Raw genomic sequence first — 18,145 nt, 5'->3', positions numbered from 1 at the left:
ATTCAGTTGGTTCTTACACCTAACAGTAGGAGGCGAAGGAGGCCTGGCGTCCTTTTGCCACCTCTGTGGACAGTGGTCATGAACAGTGACAAAAGGCCAGATACCTAGTTTGATGAATTTGCACTGCCTGGGAGAATGGATAGATTGCTTTCTCTAATTCCATGTTTGTCAGATAATCAGGAGCTCTCAGGCAAGAGGTAACAGTAGTCAAAACAACACTGACCTCTCTGTAAGAGCCTTGGAGCAGGTTTTACTCTGTTGAGGGGTGGGGGTGTCATGGACCCTATACATGCAGATGGCAAACCTAACCAAGTTAAAGGAAGGAGTCTCTTGTTATCTGAGCAGGACAGAGTCCCTTCACAAAAATAATGACAAGTCCCTCTAGCCATTCTGCTCTTAAGAAAAATTGTTTGAATTTAGTGGTTCTCAAATGGAATTTGCCACAGGCAGTACTTAGGACTAGCATGCTTCTTTTCTTTTTCTTTTTTAAAGTTTTATTTATTTATGCATACAAGAACTGAGGTACGGGCCAGGGTGTGGGGATGGGTGAGAGGATTCACCAGAGACAGATTGGAGGGCAGAACAGGCGAATCTCCTGAAATACACTGCTGAGGGGAGCAGCAGGTGAGACGGAGGGCTGCTGCACCCTGTGGGTCAGCTCCCTGGCTGGGGATCAAACTTGTGCTGCAGCAGCTGATCGAACTCGGGTTCATAGTGCTGACACTTAACCCTTTGCGACACCAGAGAGGCCCCCAGGACTAGCATGCTTTCTGAGCCCAAAAAACATGACCTCCTAACATTTTTGAAAGGAGCTAAGTCATGAACAGTAAATAATATGGTCGCCAAATTATGCAACTCTCTATATGGTTTATGTCATAAAACAGGCAAGTGTTCTGGATGCTTTCAGATGTAATGGTCTCCAGAAATGTCCTTGCTTATACATTCAGTGCTAAAGAAGCTTCTATGATAGGCAAAGGATTTACACTCATTGAAATTGTAAATATAAGTTCCTTCTGCAGCAAATACAGCAATAAGCTGCCCTCAGGTACAGCTGCAGTAGGCTTTGTTGGGTTGGTGGTTTTCTTCGCCACACCTCCAGGTGCACCTGCCCATCACTGCTCTGCCCTTGTCTGGTCTCTGCTGTTTTTTCCCATCAGCCAGTGGCTAGTCCTCATCATGGGACTTGTGCTTTATTGGGCCCTTACAAAGGTTTCTATTCCCCAGCAGACCGTGTGTTGTTGAATGTACCATCCAGTATCATCTTCGGTATCCTGTTGTAATCTGACCTTTGCGCGTAGTCAGCCGGGTACAGCCCGGGCCCAGTGGACTCTGCTCCAAGGCCTTTGGGTTCAAGTATAATGAGTAGATGCTACTGCTTTTACTGCAGAAAAGGCAGTATGTGATTTCTGTGCAGGACGCAGCTACACCGGCAGGCACTTGCCTTGTAACTTGATCTAAAGTGTCTTAATCTCTAGCCTATGTTTGTGTTTCGTGTTGCTCTTGAAGTTTCCCTGTGTTAAGCACCACAGAAGTGATCAACTTATAACTTATTAATGTCACAATCACTTAAAACCTGTGGTGGTTCTCACTTCACTCTGTGTAGTAATTGACCCAGAAGAGGCCTGGAAGCTAACAAACAGTCTCTGGACCAACACTGCCATTACGCCAGACACTGATGGCCCTCGGCCTTGACGGTTGGTGGAGATAGGTTCTCTGAGACTGACATTTGTACGTTGCTCCGTGGAATATAAGGATGAAACTCAATAGGCCCTCTTCCATTAGTTTCTACTGCCGGGTGATAAATCACCACACACTTGAAGCTTACAACAACATACATGGGTTATGTCACAGTTCCTGTGGGTCAGGAGTTCAGGTATAGGAGACCTGTGTCCCCTGTTCAGTGTCTTCTCAGGCTGACATCGAAGTGTCTCACCTGACCTGTAGAGTCATCTTTCAAAGATTTTCGGGGTGTTGGCAGAGTTTCTCTCTTTGTGGTTGTAGGCCTAGACCCCCATTTTCTGGCTGGTTACTGGGAAAGGCGTCACGCCCAACCCCAGAAGGCTGTCCTCAGGTGCTGCGTCCAAACCAGCGTGATAATGTTCCCTTCAAATGTCTCCCTTTGGGAAGGGCCCCCACCCATTCTTAGTCTCCTATCCCAGGCATATCCAGGATCATGCCTTGTGGCTAACTCAGATACAACTGATGAAGGACCTTAATTACACCTGAAAAATCTCTCCCCCTATTAATTTCCACCTGTAATTATAAAATAAGTAAGTCTGACTTAATGAAATCAAGCCAACTCTGAAAATAAATAGGATTTATTTGCAATTATGGCTAAATGAGATCCTGAAAATGTGTATGTGCTGTTGTGTTCTGGATGACTGGTGAAATTTTACAAATAAAATATTTCAAAGAACAAAAATGGAAAATCCCTTTACCTTCCGTTTAACAGAACCTGCTCTGGGGAGTAGGGCAAACTACTCACCATTTCACAGTCCTGCCCACACTCAGAGCGGGAGCTCACACAGGCATGTATCCCTCAGTGGGGAGAGAAGGGGGCATCTGTCTACCACATTTACCTCTTCTGTTTGAAATCCTCATCTGCACACCTCCAATCCCAGCAACTTTCTGTTTGTTTGGTTGTTTGATTTTGACTCTGGGTGCCTGTTAGAAATTTGAAAAGTGTTTGAATCTTGGCATTTTCTCTTACTTGCCCCTACAGTGGCCTAAGGGCACTCGGAAGGGATCAAAGAAATCTTGGAGCTCATTTTCAGAAACCTTGGACAAACTGGAACTAGCTTTTAGAAAGTAGAGGCTAATTTGTCACCATCCCAATAAAGGCAGCAGTGATATAATGGAATACCACCCCTAGGTTGCTCCTCAGACATATTTTGGAAATTTCTAGTCAAGAATCACTGTGACTTTGCATAGTAATAGTGTAACAGGTACAGGTTTCATGGGCTCCGCCCCCACTCCAGATGCTGGAACTCCAAATCCCATCAGTACCAGGGAGAAGCACAGTGGGATATGAGGGCGGAGCTGGGCAGCCAGGTTGGGATAAAACCGGACATGTGGGCTCTGGCGGGACCTGGTTGTTCGCAGCTGATCGTTTTGGGGCTCAATCGGTTTTCAGCGTGCCGGTGGAGTCCACGTCAGCAGAACTGGTAGGACATCCTAGTTAACCTGTGTTTCTCTCCCTCTTTCCCTGGGTTACTCCTTTACCTTTCTCCTTATAAATAAATCCATTATTTAACCTTTTGAGTGTGTCCATAATACGACTGAATCGTAAGCGCGCGGGTGAAGACCCACAGACAGGCAACCCAATTCACATTGGGGTGCCCTGTAACAATAGCAATAGATATTTTAAAACTAGGTAAGTTTCCCTGTAGACCTGCTAAGGATTAAAACCTGTAGCATAAGGAGCAGCTGAAGCCACAGTTCCAACACTGGAAGCAGGGAGCGATGGTGTGGGGTTTGACCTACAGAGTCTGTGGGAGTCACAAGTGTCCCACAGATAGAGGGGGGGGACAGACTCACCGTCTGAATCAGAGGGCTGAGGTGGGGCTCAGCCTCCTGGGATCTGCTCCTATGGCTGCAAGAGGAGAGCTAGGCACACCTGCTGTGTGCACAGGCATAATATCCACCCACCCTGATCACCACAGGGCAGAGAAGTGTCAAGTTAAAATAAAAGTGACCCTCTCAGTGCTTGCATGAAATCAAGCATTTCCTGGCCAACAGTTCTTTTTGGAGACTGTAACTTGCATGGCTTTACCCATAGCTGCACTGGCCCCACAAGTAGGAAAACGTGATCCCTGCCACCGTAGCCCTTTGGACAAGTTCATAAAAGGTGAAAAAAGTGCTCATTATCTAAAACCTAGGCAAAACCCAGAGTGAGCAAGAAAAATGTTTTAAAAATGATTTTGCTGGTAATTTCAAAGTGATGTTGTTAGAAGCAAATTCTAGTTCTCATATCGAAGAAACCTAACTTATTCCTAAAATACATTGCTCAACTGAGGGATAGACCAGTCATCAAAATGAAAGTTATAAATGTACACCAAAGTAAAAGCTGTATTGTAAAATAGAGCAATATATTTCTAGGTTCCCAAAAGGCCTAAACATTTGCAATTCTAGTTTGACATTTTTATGAGTCTGAACACCTTACCCAGATGTACCTGAGGAGGGGCAGGGGAATCTGATCTGTATTTATATCCTTTTAGAATTGTCTTGTTCTCCTCCTCCAACCCCCTCCTGAGTCACACACTTTTTTCCCTCTGTACATTTTAGCAAAACCTTCCTCTCAGTGCTGTCAGAAATAATAACAGCGTTTATTACAGAGACTGGCATACTTGTCAAAATGGCACTACAGTGAGAATTCTTAACTGTGTAAGTCACTATCGATATGGCAGGGATTCATTTTTGAAGGTGACATTTGCTGAGAAGGTTTAAATTCGTAAGGCTCATTCATGATACAAAAGATAACAGGCTCAACGCTCCGCGTTTATCCACAATCCTTTACACTCTGTAAATAAGGTAAGGGGGTTAATGAATTTTTGTTTGACAGCTTGGCAAACATGATCAGCTCAATGTGGCTTTTTGTCAGTTTTGAGCAGAAAGAGAAGCGTGAGCCTGATTCCAGGGTGGACTCAAACACCATGATGAGGCCACGGTGGGGGTGGGACGGCTCCTCTTTGTTCCATTGCAGTTTGCTTTTGCCTAGTAAAGCAACATTATCTGCTTTTCTAAGCAGTTGCTCTTTACAACTTTTTATATATCCTGAATTCAGTGACAGAGGAGTCTGAAATGCAGTCAAAATATTTCCACTGCTCTATTTCTAGAAAACTTACGCAAAGAAGAGTGAGTTGGAATAACTTTCAGATGCACAGTTAGCACAACCTCTGAAATTTTAAATACACTTACTCTCTAGTCCAGCAGTTCCGCTGTGAAACCTTTGCAAAGGTTCACAAGAGTGTACGTACAAACGCGTTCAATGTAAAACTCACTCAGCAGACGCTCACCATGCCAGGCGCTGTTCAGGGCACTTGAGATCAAGGGCGAGTGAACAAAACAAAGACCTGTCGTCTCGTGCAGCTCACATCCTAGGAGAAGGGAGGGAACAGGGTGTAAACAGTGCACACGCACAGAAGTACACAGAGGCTGGACAGCGGCACCCCTGTGGAAAATATAAAGTGGATCTGGGTAAGAGAGATGGGGAGTATAGGTTAAGGCTTTTAAGTTCCCATGGCTTGGGGTACTGGTTTCCACTCCTTTGCTTTAGGTCCACATTTACAAATTAAGTCTGTGGTTGAGATTTAACTAACAAGCTTGATTGACCTCCTGTTGATGGCCTGTCGTTGGGTTTTGGTTTTCAATCTCTCAAGTCCCTCTGCATTTTGATTGATGTGTTCAGTTTATTTACACTTAGGGTGATTATTTTACATTTTGTTTCCTGATTGTTCTTTAGCTTCCTTTTTTTCCCTCCCTGATGTTTCTATCTGCCATTTTATTTTCATGAGTCTCTGTTGTTTTTCTCTATTTCTTAGACTTCTTTATTTATAGTTGTGTCCTTGTCCCAGGTTTTTGTACTGGGGTCAAGTTAATGTTTTAAAAGGGGTGGGGATCAGGATTTCATACTGAGTAGAATAGCTCTCCCATGACGATCTACTGAAAGTCAGCTCTGGGACCCTCCCTGGTGGCACAACAAGTTAGGAACGCAGTACTGCAAGCTGGTCACAGCCACTTCAGTGTGAGTTTGATCCCTGGTGGGGGAGGTGATCCATATGGCGAAGCAGACCTCTCCTGACCCTCCCGCTGCTCCCCTCAGCAGTGTACTTCCTCCATCTGCCTGTTCTGCTCCCCACTTTGTCTCTGGTGAATCTTCTCACTGCCCCTACACCTCTGGCCTGTACCCCAGTTCTGTGTGCATACATAACTAAAAAAAGAGAGAGAGAAAGTCAGCACTAGACACAAGGGTGAGAAAGGGAAGAGAATTGAAAGAGAAATTAAAAAGTTGACCTTACTGAGATAATATTGAGCAAAGATCAGAAGGAGGTAGAAGTTGAAACATACAATAAACTTGAAACAACCTAAGTATCCATCCAAAGAGAAGGTTAAAATGTGTAATCCATTCAAAGGAATAATACGGGAGACCATGAAAGTGAAGCAGTTGACTAGGAAGCTTCCTCAGATGCACTGGCAGAGACTGAGGCAGAGATTAGAGTGCTCCCTACCGTGACGCACTCTCAGGAGCAGCAAGCTTTTCGAGAAAGTGAAGGACTAGCAAGCAGAGATTGGTGGAAGGAAGAGTTAATTGCAATCACCTGGAGACCTTAGCCTCTGCCACCCGGAGCTTAGCTGTTAGGATGATTCTTCAGAAATACCCCCCATTGGTGCACAGGGTCAGCCTTTTTAATATATCTATTTTTAAAAGAAAAGAAATGACATGAAAAGAAAATGTCATATTAAAAATTAAAGCAATGTAAAAGAGGAGAACCTTCTAATACCTTACTCGGAGTTTCTTTAGCATAGGGGACCCATAAAAGGTATCTACAGAGCTACCCAGTCATCCGGGGTGCTGTATAGAAGTACTGCTGCACCCCTGAGTTGTACTTGGTCAGGAAGAACCTCTTGCCAAGAACAAGGCAGGTGACCTTGATCTTGGGGGAACTCACAAGAAGGAGGTCTGGTGAAATTGCAGTCCCTTTAGAAAAGAAAAATGAGACTAGAGTTGAAAGTTAGCACTGCATGGTGTCTTAGGATCTCTGCTACGTAGCAAAGTGATGATCCCCAAAACATCAAGCCATGTCCACCCAAGGCATTAATGGGAGGGGCAGTGTCAGAGCCAGGTTTCACTGCAGAGATGACCTTCACCTTGCTAATGGGTCAAGGTAAGGTCAATCAAGCTAATTTGAGCATAAACCAAAGCTGTAGAAATGAGGATGTTCTTGATCAAGCATCTGATTTCCAAGGATGGAAATCAGCATGGCATTTAGGAAATTATAAATGACATATAACACTTTATTAATGTAACATAGGGATTGAGCATTTGTGTTCTAGAGTCAGAAGGACTGAGCTCAATGTTATCTCTGCCACTTTATTGGCTTTGGGACTTAGATAAGAGATTTCATGTCACCAGGGCTCTGGTTAGCTCAGTTGTAAAATGAGTATAATAACATCCCTTACCTCATAACGTTATTGCGAAGATTAAATAAGCTTTTCTTTACTCCACCGCCTGGGGCATAGTAAATGCTTAATACATGTTGACTATACCAAGTGTCACATATTTCTTCTCAGTGACTTACAAACCCCGGGAAAGTAGATGTTATAATCCTCCTTTCCAGGAAGTCCCAACAGCACAAACTCAAAGAAGTCAAGTAACTCAGTAAGATCACACAGCTTAAATCATGGAATCAAAAATCTTCCCTCACTCCTAAGTTTAGGACACTTCCCATTAGCTGATGAATAAACAGGCAATTTTATGTAACATTTGTTTTAAATCGATGCTGCTTCACAATAGTCACACAAGTTTCTTAACTTCTTTGCAATTCTACTTTTTTTTATTGCAATAAGTTAATGAGGAAAGAATATTCCACCTTTTTTTTTTTTTTAAGACTTATCTTTATTTATGCACACAAGAATTGGAGTACAGGCCAAAGGTGTGGGGGTGGGGGTGGTGAGAGGACTCACCAGAGACAGTGGGGAACAGAACAGGTGGATCTACTGAAATACACTGCTGAGCGGAGAATTTTGCTGTGCTGTGTAGGTCAGTTCCCTGGCCTGGATAGAACTCATGCCACAGTTGCTGCCTTGATAGCACTGAGATTTTAATTAACCCTGTGCCACCAGAGAGGCCCCCAAAAATTCCATCTTTAGAACCAGGCAGTTTGGAGGGGCTTAATTCCTTTAAGGATTTGTAATGAAAATCAGTTCATGAATACCTGAACTATTATTCATACTCCTCGATTCTCTCTGGTATTGGTACCCAATCAGCATCCCTGGGAATGTATAACTCCCAGCCAAAAGGGGACTGTAACTCTGTTATTACTTCCTTGTTCTGGGCACTAGATGTCACACTAAGTAAAGTTTTAGAAGTTATTCTTCAAAATAGGGTGTGGCATAATATTTAAACCTAGCTGTGAAAAACCCTAGCTTTGTATTTCTAGTACAATTTCACCTAACTTAAGAATTCAGAAAAAAGGATTTTTAATCTGCAAATACACTTGAAAGAAACTTTGATATCAGTTACACCTCAGTAAAGCTGTGGCTGGTGGTGCTGGGGGTGGTGGTGGTATGTGTTTGTAGTAACAGCCTTTGTAATGTCTAGTAAGTAGACATATTCCATTTATATGTACATTAAAATGAAATTTCCTTCCAAAACAAATGTGATTTTTCAAAGGGCAACTTATATAAACATATCCATGATCATTTGTGTTCTGAGATGGTGAGAAGCTATTCTTTAAAAAAAAAAAAAAAGATTTATTTATGCCTACAGAACTGGGGTACAGGCCAGAGGTGTAGGGGCAGTGAGAGGATTCACCAGAGACAGAGTGGGGAGCAGAACAGGCAGATGGACAAAGTACACTGCTGAGGGGAGCAGCGGGCAGGTGAGGAGAGGTCTGCCGCACCATGTGGGTCACCTCCCTGGCTGGGAATCGAACTCATGCTGAAGCAGCTTCAGGGAGCTTCACAGTGCTGCTGCATTTTAACCCGTTGTGCCACCAGGGAGGGGCAGAGAAGTTGTTCTTAACTAAGAAAAGAATCAGATGTGGCCCAAATCTACAGGGGGCAGAACTGAAGGAGAACAACATGACAACTACATTCCTTAAGGCCTGACTGAAGCTCTCAAGAAAAGATGTGGAGTTGCCTTTCTAGTTTGGCTAAGTCAAAGGAAACAGAGGAAAGGGCCCCTCCCAGCCATCTGAAATTCCTCTATGCCTTGTTGTCAGTTCTCAGAAATCTAGGGGATAGTCATAGATTGACATTTGTATGTACATTATTTCCTTTGGGTTAAAAAGAAAAAAAAAGTGCTTTCAAAAGATGGCAAGGAATATGGGCCGCACATGTAAACAAGTTAGATGACTAGATCCTGTGACTTGACTGTGTTACTGAAATGCCATTGCGTGTTATCTGGAATGCTTGGAGTGCATTAGAAACTACAGAGGATTCAAATCGTTGGTTTAATAAGAATAGTGCATGTTTTTGTTATTTTAAAGATTTATTTTATTTATGCACCCATGAACTGGGGTATAGATCTGAAGCACACAGGGGTAAGGGGGCGGCAGTGGTTAAAACAGGGGAGCGATTGCAAAGTCTGTCCTGAAAGCCACTATTCTTTCTTCCAATCAGGGTATACCCCAAGCTTTAAACAGCTCTGGGAGGCGAACTATAGCATTTGCAGACTATGGATTTTTCTTGTATCTGTGAGCCATGTTCATATTTCCCAACAGGTCATGGGTTGACAGCTGTCAAGGAAAAAGCTGGGGCCACCCTCCGGATCCATAGTGTAAACTCTGGCTCTCCCGAAGAGACCCAGCCTGACACAGTGAGTGGAGTTCCTCAAGGTGCGTGATGTATTTGTGTCTGGGGAGAGGGTGCAGATTTCTTGGACTTGAACATCACTACACTATATGCCCAAATAGATTTTCAAGTGCAGATGAGCAAAATGAACTCTAACAGCTGTCTTCCTCTTCAGCAGCAGACACACCCACAGATCAGATCGCTGCAGAAAGCCCACCTACTTCTCCTTCATCAGGGTCTCGGGGTGTGCTGTCAGCCATCAGCAGCGCAGTTCAAAACACAGTAAGTCACTAGTGGCCCCCTCTGTTCTCCCTGGTATCTCCTGGTGCCTCCTTTTAATGTTTTAATTTACCAGTGACCTAGATACACCAGGGGAAAAGAAAGATGGCTGTGCTCATAACTTTGGATTATGGCTCAGTTATGCTTTCTCCTGCCGAGTAGGCGTAACCTTGGAACCAAAAAAATAAGGGCAAAATGAAATGCAGTTTATGTTTAAAAGAAAAGAGCTGCTTAGAAGGGATTTTTTTTTCAGTCTGATGTGTCCTTTCAACAGCTGCTACAAAGACAGCCTCTGGCTGAAGGTAGAGAGAGCTCTTTCTTAGAGCGAGGGCAGCTAATTTTCTTAGATGGCTCTATGTCACTTAATCTTCAATTTGAAAAATTATAAAGCCATTCAAATAAAAAAAAAAAAGGTCCTGGTAAGGATTCAAGAACAATATTCCAGAGATGTTTCTGATTCTTTCTCCAAACCTTCCTCCCACTTGCCCCTCCCCCTTCCTTGAATAACAGTTTATCTCTCTCAGCCCCTGAGGCCCTTGCCTGGCTCTTCAAGAAGCTCTTTCTTGGCAACCAAACTCTGATGAAGACTGAAGAAGTGGGGAGGCAGCCTAGCAAAGATCAGACAGCTAGCTGGTCTTCGGTCAGGAAGAAAGGTTTATTTTCTGCTGTATAAAGCCACCTTACTGGTTTTCCTAGATATGTGGTTCCTGTCCATTTTATTCACTCCCAAATGAGAAAAGGAGTGATCAGCCCTTCCTGTGATAGGCCAGGAGATAGTCCAGGTGCTCAGAATCCACTGACCAGCACGAGGGCACCTGCTTCCTGAGAGACTGAGGCACCTCAGACAGCAAATACAATGCAGTCTGAGAAGAGGGGCTGTGGACACATAGATGAGGGCATTTACCCAGACTTTGGGGGTCAGGGCCTGCCAGAAATAGAAAGTAACTGCTCTCCTCCTTGCTCCTTGAGTATTTCTGGAGTAAGTAGAGTTGAGGAGCAGTAAATGTGTTTCAGGATCAAATAGTACTGGTAGCCAAATACACCAAAGGCGAAGTTGGAATTGCTGGGAATGGCTCTATCTGGTGAAGAAGTGAATCCAGGGTCCCCATGGGCTGCGGTGTGGGCTCTCTGAGCTTGCATGCCTTTCCATGTTTTCTTCCACCTTTCCCCCCGCTCTACAGCTGCCCACCTCATCCAACCAGGTTTGCCCTGATGGGAAAGTCCCTATGTCCTTTCCCCTTCCATTTTATTCTCTCCTGAAAAAATTCCCCATAGGATGTTAGGAGCAAATACATAAACTTACGCAGTCGTGTGAATTGCTGATGTCCCCTAGTCCTCCAAATGGACATGTATTTTAAAATCTGTCCTGGTGCATGATTTTGGCTGGCTCCTAAATATAAAAAGAATGATTAAATGTCCCAGGTGGAAATGGCAATAAATATATGCATTCCAGTGAAATCAGACATGCTACTATGTGGTCACTATGAAGATTAGAGAATGCATATAGATAATAAAACACAGTGCATGTAATTCATATAAAGTGGGAAAGCACAGATGTGTGCAGATTGTAATTGCAGTTGTTCAGTGGAGTGCATTTACTGAAGCCGCAATGAAGTGTAAGCAGTTCTGTTTGCAAGAACAGTTTATGTGAGTAAATCTTGGTTGTTTTAATCTTTTTTTTTTTTTTAAGGAAAACAATAGCTGACAAAGGGATTTGCAGTTAGATAGCTGTATAATAGAACAGTTTCCAAAGCCAGTAGTATATGGAAATCAACCTGCCTTATCCATGAATATACTAATTATAGGCCATTATTGCTAGTTTCTGGATGTCTGCAAGAGCCTTCTGAAACAGCCTGAGGCACCTACACTTCAGGACCCATGATTGAAGAATTCACTAAATTGGCAAGAGTCTCTGACATTTCAATAGACTACTCCAAATAATTCTATTACTTGGGTTAAGATATTCTCATATACACATGAACACATATAGAGCCAGTAAAATTAATCCTAAATATGCTTTGGTTTTTCATAAACATCATTTTTTAATAATAGTTTATGTCCTACAAATTATACGACATATGTTCTTCTAATGAAAAGAAAATAGGATTAAATGGATGACTTGGTATTGATTTTTATATATGAAGATAGGCCCGGCTAAGAGTTGCTGACTGCTGTGAGACAGTCAGCAGAATGTAATCTCTAATCTCATGCAGTTTTCTCATCTGCAGGGTAAAAGCGTCTTATCAGGTGGTCTAGATGCTTTGGAATTCATTGGCAAGAAGACCATGAACGTCCTTGCAGAAAGTGATCCAGGCTTTAGACGAACCAAGACTCTCATGGAGAGAACTGTCTCCTTATCTCAGGTTGTATTATACACTTTGCAATGTTTTCTTTTTGTCAAATATTTGAGTTTTTCCAAAGATATGTTAAAACACAATATTCAAGTTAAAGTAATGCGAAATAGTTGAGAGTAAAAATTGAGTTTTAAATCCACCCCTTTCCCCAGCCACTTCATTCTTCATGGAAAATGACCACTATTACTCTCAGCGATGTATAAATATAGATGCACATATATACGTATGATATACTTTTTCAACCAAATTATTACACTCTTTTGTACCTTGCTGTATTCCTTGAGTAACTTCTTGATTTCATTTATATCTTCTTACTTGACTTAGGTTGCCATAACAGAATACCAGGCCGGGTGGCTTCTAAGCATTTATTTCTCAGGGTCTGGAGGCTGGGAGTCAAGCTGTCTTTTCAGTCTGCCCTTGCATGGCAGAAAGGGATGAAGACACTCTCAAATTTTGGTAGGAAGGCACTGATCCAGTCATGAGGACTCCATCTTCATGACGTAATCACTCCTGCATTCATTTTTTCTCACATCTGCATTCAGTCCACTGCTAAAAGTTGCAAAGGTCATACAAATGGATTTTTGGCTAACAGACTTAAGAACCTAAAAGGAAAATGACAATGTGTGTTTTATTGACACACAATAAAAACTACAATCTATTGCCCATGAGCTCTCCTGTGACCTTGTATAGCCACTGTATTTATTGTGCTCTCTACAAATATTAAAGGACCCTATAAACTTAATGCCCCTATAAACTTGATTCTCAGAATCAGAGAAAGCAAGTGTAGGAAGTGGGAGTGACTAATGGATTTGTGTTCATTTTGTTGTCTTTTTATTTTCTGTACAATAACAAAAAATAACTGGAAGACTGTTACCGACATGGAGAGGAATCCAATTCACAGTGATACTTTCTAGAGACCAATCTCAGAACTGATAATTTAATAGTATTATGTATATTAAATAGCAGGTGGGTAATGCATTATAAGCTTATATTTTATGAATTTTTTCATCAGAGATGTTTAGTAACCACATACAAAACTTTAATTAATGTAACTCAGATTTAAAAAGCGAGAGCAGTTTAATTCTGTTTGTGGTCTATCTAGGAGCTGAATTGTAATTAATCTTGTCCCAATAGATTAAACTTCCCCAATGTATATAACATTTGTACACTGAAGAAAATTTGAACATTTTAGAAATAAGAAAATTAAGTACACACACAAACAACACATTGGTGGAACTACTATTAAGTTTTTCTTACTCTTTCCCATCCTACTCCCAACAAAGAATTTTGCTTTGTTTGCATGTACATAATGAACATAGAAGACTCAGCATGGAATATTATGTAAAAGCTGTCAGTAAATTCAATCAAAATAGTCATTTTTTAGAAATTCCAAAGTGACTAAAATCTACCCTTCTCAAATACAAAGTCAGTCCTCAGCTCCCCTACAGTTTACACAGGGACTTCTAAGCCTAACATGTGCATTTCTGCAGATGCTAAGGGAAGCCAAGGAGAAGGAGACACAGAGGCTGGCCCAGCAACTCACGGCTGAGAGAACTGTACACTACGGGACCCTGTTTGATGAGTATCAAGGTTTGTCACACCTCGAGGCCCTGGAAATTCTGTCCAATGAAAGTGAAAGCAAGGTATGGCTGCACAGTCCTTTGAAATAACATGATGTGTTTTCTTAAACATGAGAGAAACTGGAAAAGCTGTCATGAAAATGCCTCATTTTTAGAGCCTCATTATTATGCTACAGTCACAAATTCTGTACAACCTCCTTACTCCCTTTTACTCTATATTATTCCTCATCCATCCTGAGCCGACCTAATGCCTTTCCACAGCCCCAAGAGGGCCAGCACAAGAATCCATTAGCCCCAACTCCTGGTGCAGAAGGCTGCTCAAAACACTGGCTGTCAGGCCCCTGGCCTTGTGCTCCCCTGACAATGTGAGGCCCAGACCATGCCTTCATCACGACCCAGTGAACACTGACATGTCCTCAGATTGCAGGAGTTTAGCACATTTACTTGTATGGGTTAGATAGTCATTCATCACTTGTTAAAATGCCTGGGCCGTAAGGGACAGGGTTACTCCAGAACGGAAGCCTGGAAACTGCCCTGTGTATTCTCACTTCCCCACTGAAACCTCATGAAAGGAAAACATGAATAGCAGACAGAAGCAGGGTTTGGTGATTTTGTTTATCTTTTCTGAAAAGATCTGTCCAGTGTGTATGTGCGTGTGTACTTACTAAACACATGTGGCACCTGTGATGTCACTAAGCACGCTCACTATTAACTCATTTGAATACATAAACAGCCTCTTTGGGGTGAATGTCTGGCTGGACTATGAGCCACACCAGTGACAGTCACTGTGCAGAGAGGAGGTCCTCAGAGAAGAAGCTGAACTTGCACGTGTGTTTAGAAGGGAAAGTGGTTTTTACCCACTGTCAGTCCTGCTCTCTTACATTTGGTCTTTGAGGAGGCCAAGCCTGTCTTGATGCCCACCGAGTGGGGAAGGAGGCCCTCTGCCACATACCAAGAACCTAGCAGGATGGAGACACCCCTCCCTTGCCCCAGGTTATCAAGTTCTGTGTTTCAGTGTTTCCTTTATTGTTATTGAGTTGAAGTAAAGATGCAGTGCACCTCCCTGTGGCTTAGTGGGACTAGGAGGAAGCAAAAGAGATGCTGTAGTGGGAAAAGGCTGACAAAAGACTCTGTGGCCAAAAGGAAGCTTTCCAGGAGATACCAGAAACATAAAACTCCTAGTGAATTTCACTCCCAGATGATGGCTACCCTTCAGAAGACAAGAGAAAGCCAGAATGTTCCATGGTGCATATGCATTTCACTGCACTATGCTCTAGCACTCTTTTTTTTTAAGATTTATTTATGCATATAAGAGCTGGGGTACAGAGGTGCAGAGGGTGAGAGGATTCACCAGAGACAGAGTGGAAAGTAGGTAGATTTACTGAAATGTACTGCTGAAGGGAGCAGTGAGGGAGACAGGAGAGGTCTGCTGTGCCATGTGGGTCACCTCCCTGGCTGGGATCGAACTCATGCTGCAGTGGCTGCAGATAGCTTTAACCAGTTGCACCACCAGGGAGGGCCCACCCTAGCACTCTTGCACACTCTGAGAAGTGCTGCAGACACACATATGAAGCACTGGAGTATGATCTGTGCCTCTCTTGGGCCCTAAGCCCAAACGTGAGAGCTAGTGCTGAAATGAAGACTCTGACAAGGTCAGGGCAAGAAGGAGCCAGCAGCCTCGTGGAGGGTGCCTCTGCTTCCACCTGCTGAACTCCTCGCCTAATGGGTTTTCTGTTGATGACTTCCTGCGGAGCTTCCTCCCGGAGCCTTGGCACCGGCTGCATTACGCCCTAGTAATGGGCATTAACAACTTGTAGGAAATGGGTTCTGGCAGTCAGCTTGCTGACATCTCCTGATCCACCACCATCATGAATATTCAAGCACATTCAAAGGAGGTTACAGTTCCTCTGTGGCTTACCTCCAGAGCCACAGAGGGTTTGACCTGCTGAAGGAAAATAATCTAAACTTGATGACATTATCATCATACTTTGATTTTATATGACTCTCCACACACTTTGGTCATTTTGCAAATTCAGATCAGTCTTCAGATTTATAGGCCAACTGGTCGACCAGTCTGTAGGCACGATGCTTCAATGTTTATAAAAGACAGTTTCAAGAAGGGGCTCTGAGACAAGGACATCGGTCTGGTCCTAGCACCATCTCTGTGAAGTCTCCCTGCATTCTCTCACCTCCCCTTGGGGCTGCAGCTGTCCCCCTGGTGCCCTGACTCACCCTCCACTCACAGCTGTCTGGCTTTTATGGGTTAACTGGGTTCCCTCCTCTTGATTACAATCTCTTGGAGCAGAAAGTGTGTCCAGTGCATTTTTGCAGCCCTTTGTGTACCACAACTCGCATCACCAGTGCACGTACCTGTCTAGCTGCATGTTCCCTGGACCTCCCTAATCGACCACGTCACTTACCTACAGTCAACCAGCACCCCAAAATGCACAGTACCATAAGAGTTTGAGAGACAAGGACCCCTTTCCCATAACTTTTCACAATATATCATTCTAATTGCTCATTTTATTACTAGTTGTTGCTTAATCCCTTACTGTGGCTGGTTTGCTAGTCAACCTTTATCATAGCGTGTATATATAGGAAACGACATGGTGTCTGTAGGAGTTGGTGCTACTCACGGTTTCAGGCATCCATATGGGTCTTGGAATGTGTCCTCCTGTGGACAAATGTTAGACAACTATGTTTGTATAACCTTATTTATTTGTTTACAGGTACATACAGATGTAAATATATATGTAATTATTGACCATTATTATAAACATCTCTTAAAGTACTTTTTTTTAAGATTTATTTTTGTTTATTTATGCATATAAGACTGGGGTATAGATCAGAGGTGCAGGGAGTGAGAGGATTCCCCAGACACAGAGTGGGGAGCAAAACAGGCAGATCCACTGAAGTACACTGCTGAAAGGAGCAGTGGGCAAGAAAGGAAGTATCTTCTGTGCCATGTGGGTCAGCTCCCTGGTCAGGATCAAACTCATGCAGCAGTGGCCGGTGATTGCCAGCACTAAGATTTAACCCCTGCACCACCAGGAAGGCCCCTCCCCCAAAGTAATTTTAAGTGTATTATTTCATTTAACCTTGAAGACATCCCAAGGTCACATCTTGAGTGAGGAGCTGATAGTTGCATCCAGGTTTGACACTGAGGGTGCTTTCATAACACAGGAGTTTCTAATAGAGCTACCACATTGTTTATTTAGCCTCTGCTGTATGTGCTCAATGTACTTCAAATTTCATGTACCCCACAAAGGATCACAGTGGAATCTGGATCTCACTTTTAAAATGAAGTGCTGAGTCCCGGAAATTTATGCAACTTCCTTGAAAGTGTAGTTAGTGGGTAGTAAATCCAACACCCCATTCAGTATGCTCTCTTATACCACCATTACCCCTCCTGGGAAAGCCTTACATTCTGGGGACAACTATGTGTAAACATTATTAGTGAGGAGAAAAGATGACAGTTATGCTGACCTATTTCTTTTTTCAGGTTCAGTCATTTTTAGCATCACTTGATGGAGAGAAGCTGGAAATCTTAAAAAATGACCTAATTTCCATTAAAGACATCTTTGCATCCAAAGAATTAGAGAATGAAGAGGATAAAGCAGAACAAGGTAAAGGAAAATTATGCATAAATAACACACTGTTGACATAATTTTAAGAAACAGCTGCTAACAAGCATAGGACTCTGAACAAGATGGAATTATTTAAGTCCTCCTCCCCACTTTCAAAACATTCTGTGCATCTGCTCTTATTGCAGAAGATGATCACATTGATTCATAATCGTCTCCTCTGCTGGGTGGGAACTCCTTACCGGAGTCTTTATTTCTCCTGTGTCCAGAGTAACCCCTGCACATCCAAGGTGCACAATAAATGTGTGTGATTGCATGAGCAAGGAAGGCAATGCAGTAGCAGCTCTGGTGACTCACGTATGTGCTCCAGTGTCTGCTTTTTTATCTGCTTTTTTATACTGAATGTGATTGATGCTGATGGTGGGCACAACTTTTTTTTATATATAATTATATTTAATTTTTTATTTTCTTACAGTCATTGTACAGTATTTGATTTCTGCTCTCAGATGTAATCCCCATAGTACCTGATCCATCACTGTAGTACTTTGTACTTTTTCCTCCTGTGCTGACTACACTTCTTGTTCTTATGTATGCCTTGGATCTATGGTCAGCTTGCAAGTTTGGTCTTTTTTCCTGGCCCTTTGTTTGGTTTTTCTATATTTCACATATAATTGAAGTCATCTGATAATTATTATTTTCCTTCTGACTTACTTCACTTAGAATAATCCCTTCCAGCTCCATCCAGGCTACCACAAAAGACATGACTCTGTCTTTTTTCTTGCTGAGTAGTATTCCATTGTGTATACATGCCACAGTTTTTTGATCCATTCATCTG

General features: G+C 42.8%; 1 protein-coding gene across 2 annotated transcripts in view; it reads left to right on the top strand.

Moving 5' to 3' along the window:
- The window catches only part of FAM114A1 (family with sequence similarity 114, member A1), a 58,199-nt gene that overhangs the window by 19,629 nt on the left and 20,425 nt on the right, over window positions 1–18,145 (top strand). Inside the window, exons 4-8 of one of the 2 annotated variants that reach the window (XM_012723985.1) lie at window positions 9,444–9,557; window positions 9,692–9,795; window positions 12,021–12,155; window positions 13,637–13,789; window positions 17,229–17,352. In XM_012723985.1, coding sequence (XP_012579439.1) covers window positions 9,444–9,557; window positions 9,692–9,795; window positions 12,021–12,155; window positions 13,637–13,789; window positions 17,229–17,352 — 630 coding nt within the window. Of the gene's footprint in view, window positions 1–9,443; window positions 9,558–9,688; window positions 9,796–12,020; window positions 12,156–13,636; window positions 13,790–17,228; window positions 17,353–18,145 lie in introns of both variants that reach the window. The other variant, XM_012723984.1, reaches the window with a different exon arrangement.

Source organism: Condylura cristata, unplaced genomic scaffold (assembly GCF_000260355.1).
Source record: "Condylura cristata isolate star-nosed mole 26May11 unplaced genomic scaffold, ConCri1.0 scaffold00012, whole genome shotgun sequence".
Lineage (NCBI taxonomy): Eukaryota > Metazoa > Chordata > Mammalia > Eulipotyphla > Talpidae > Condylura > Condylura cristata.
Note: the sequence above shows the minus strand (reverse complement) of the source record. Positions and strands in the feature narration are given on the sequence as shown.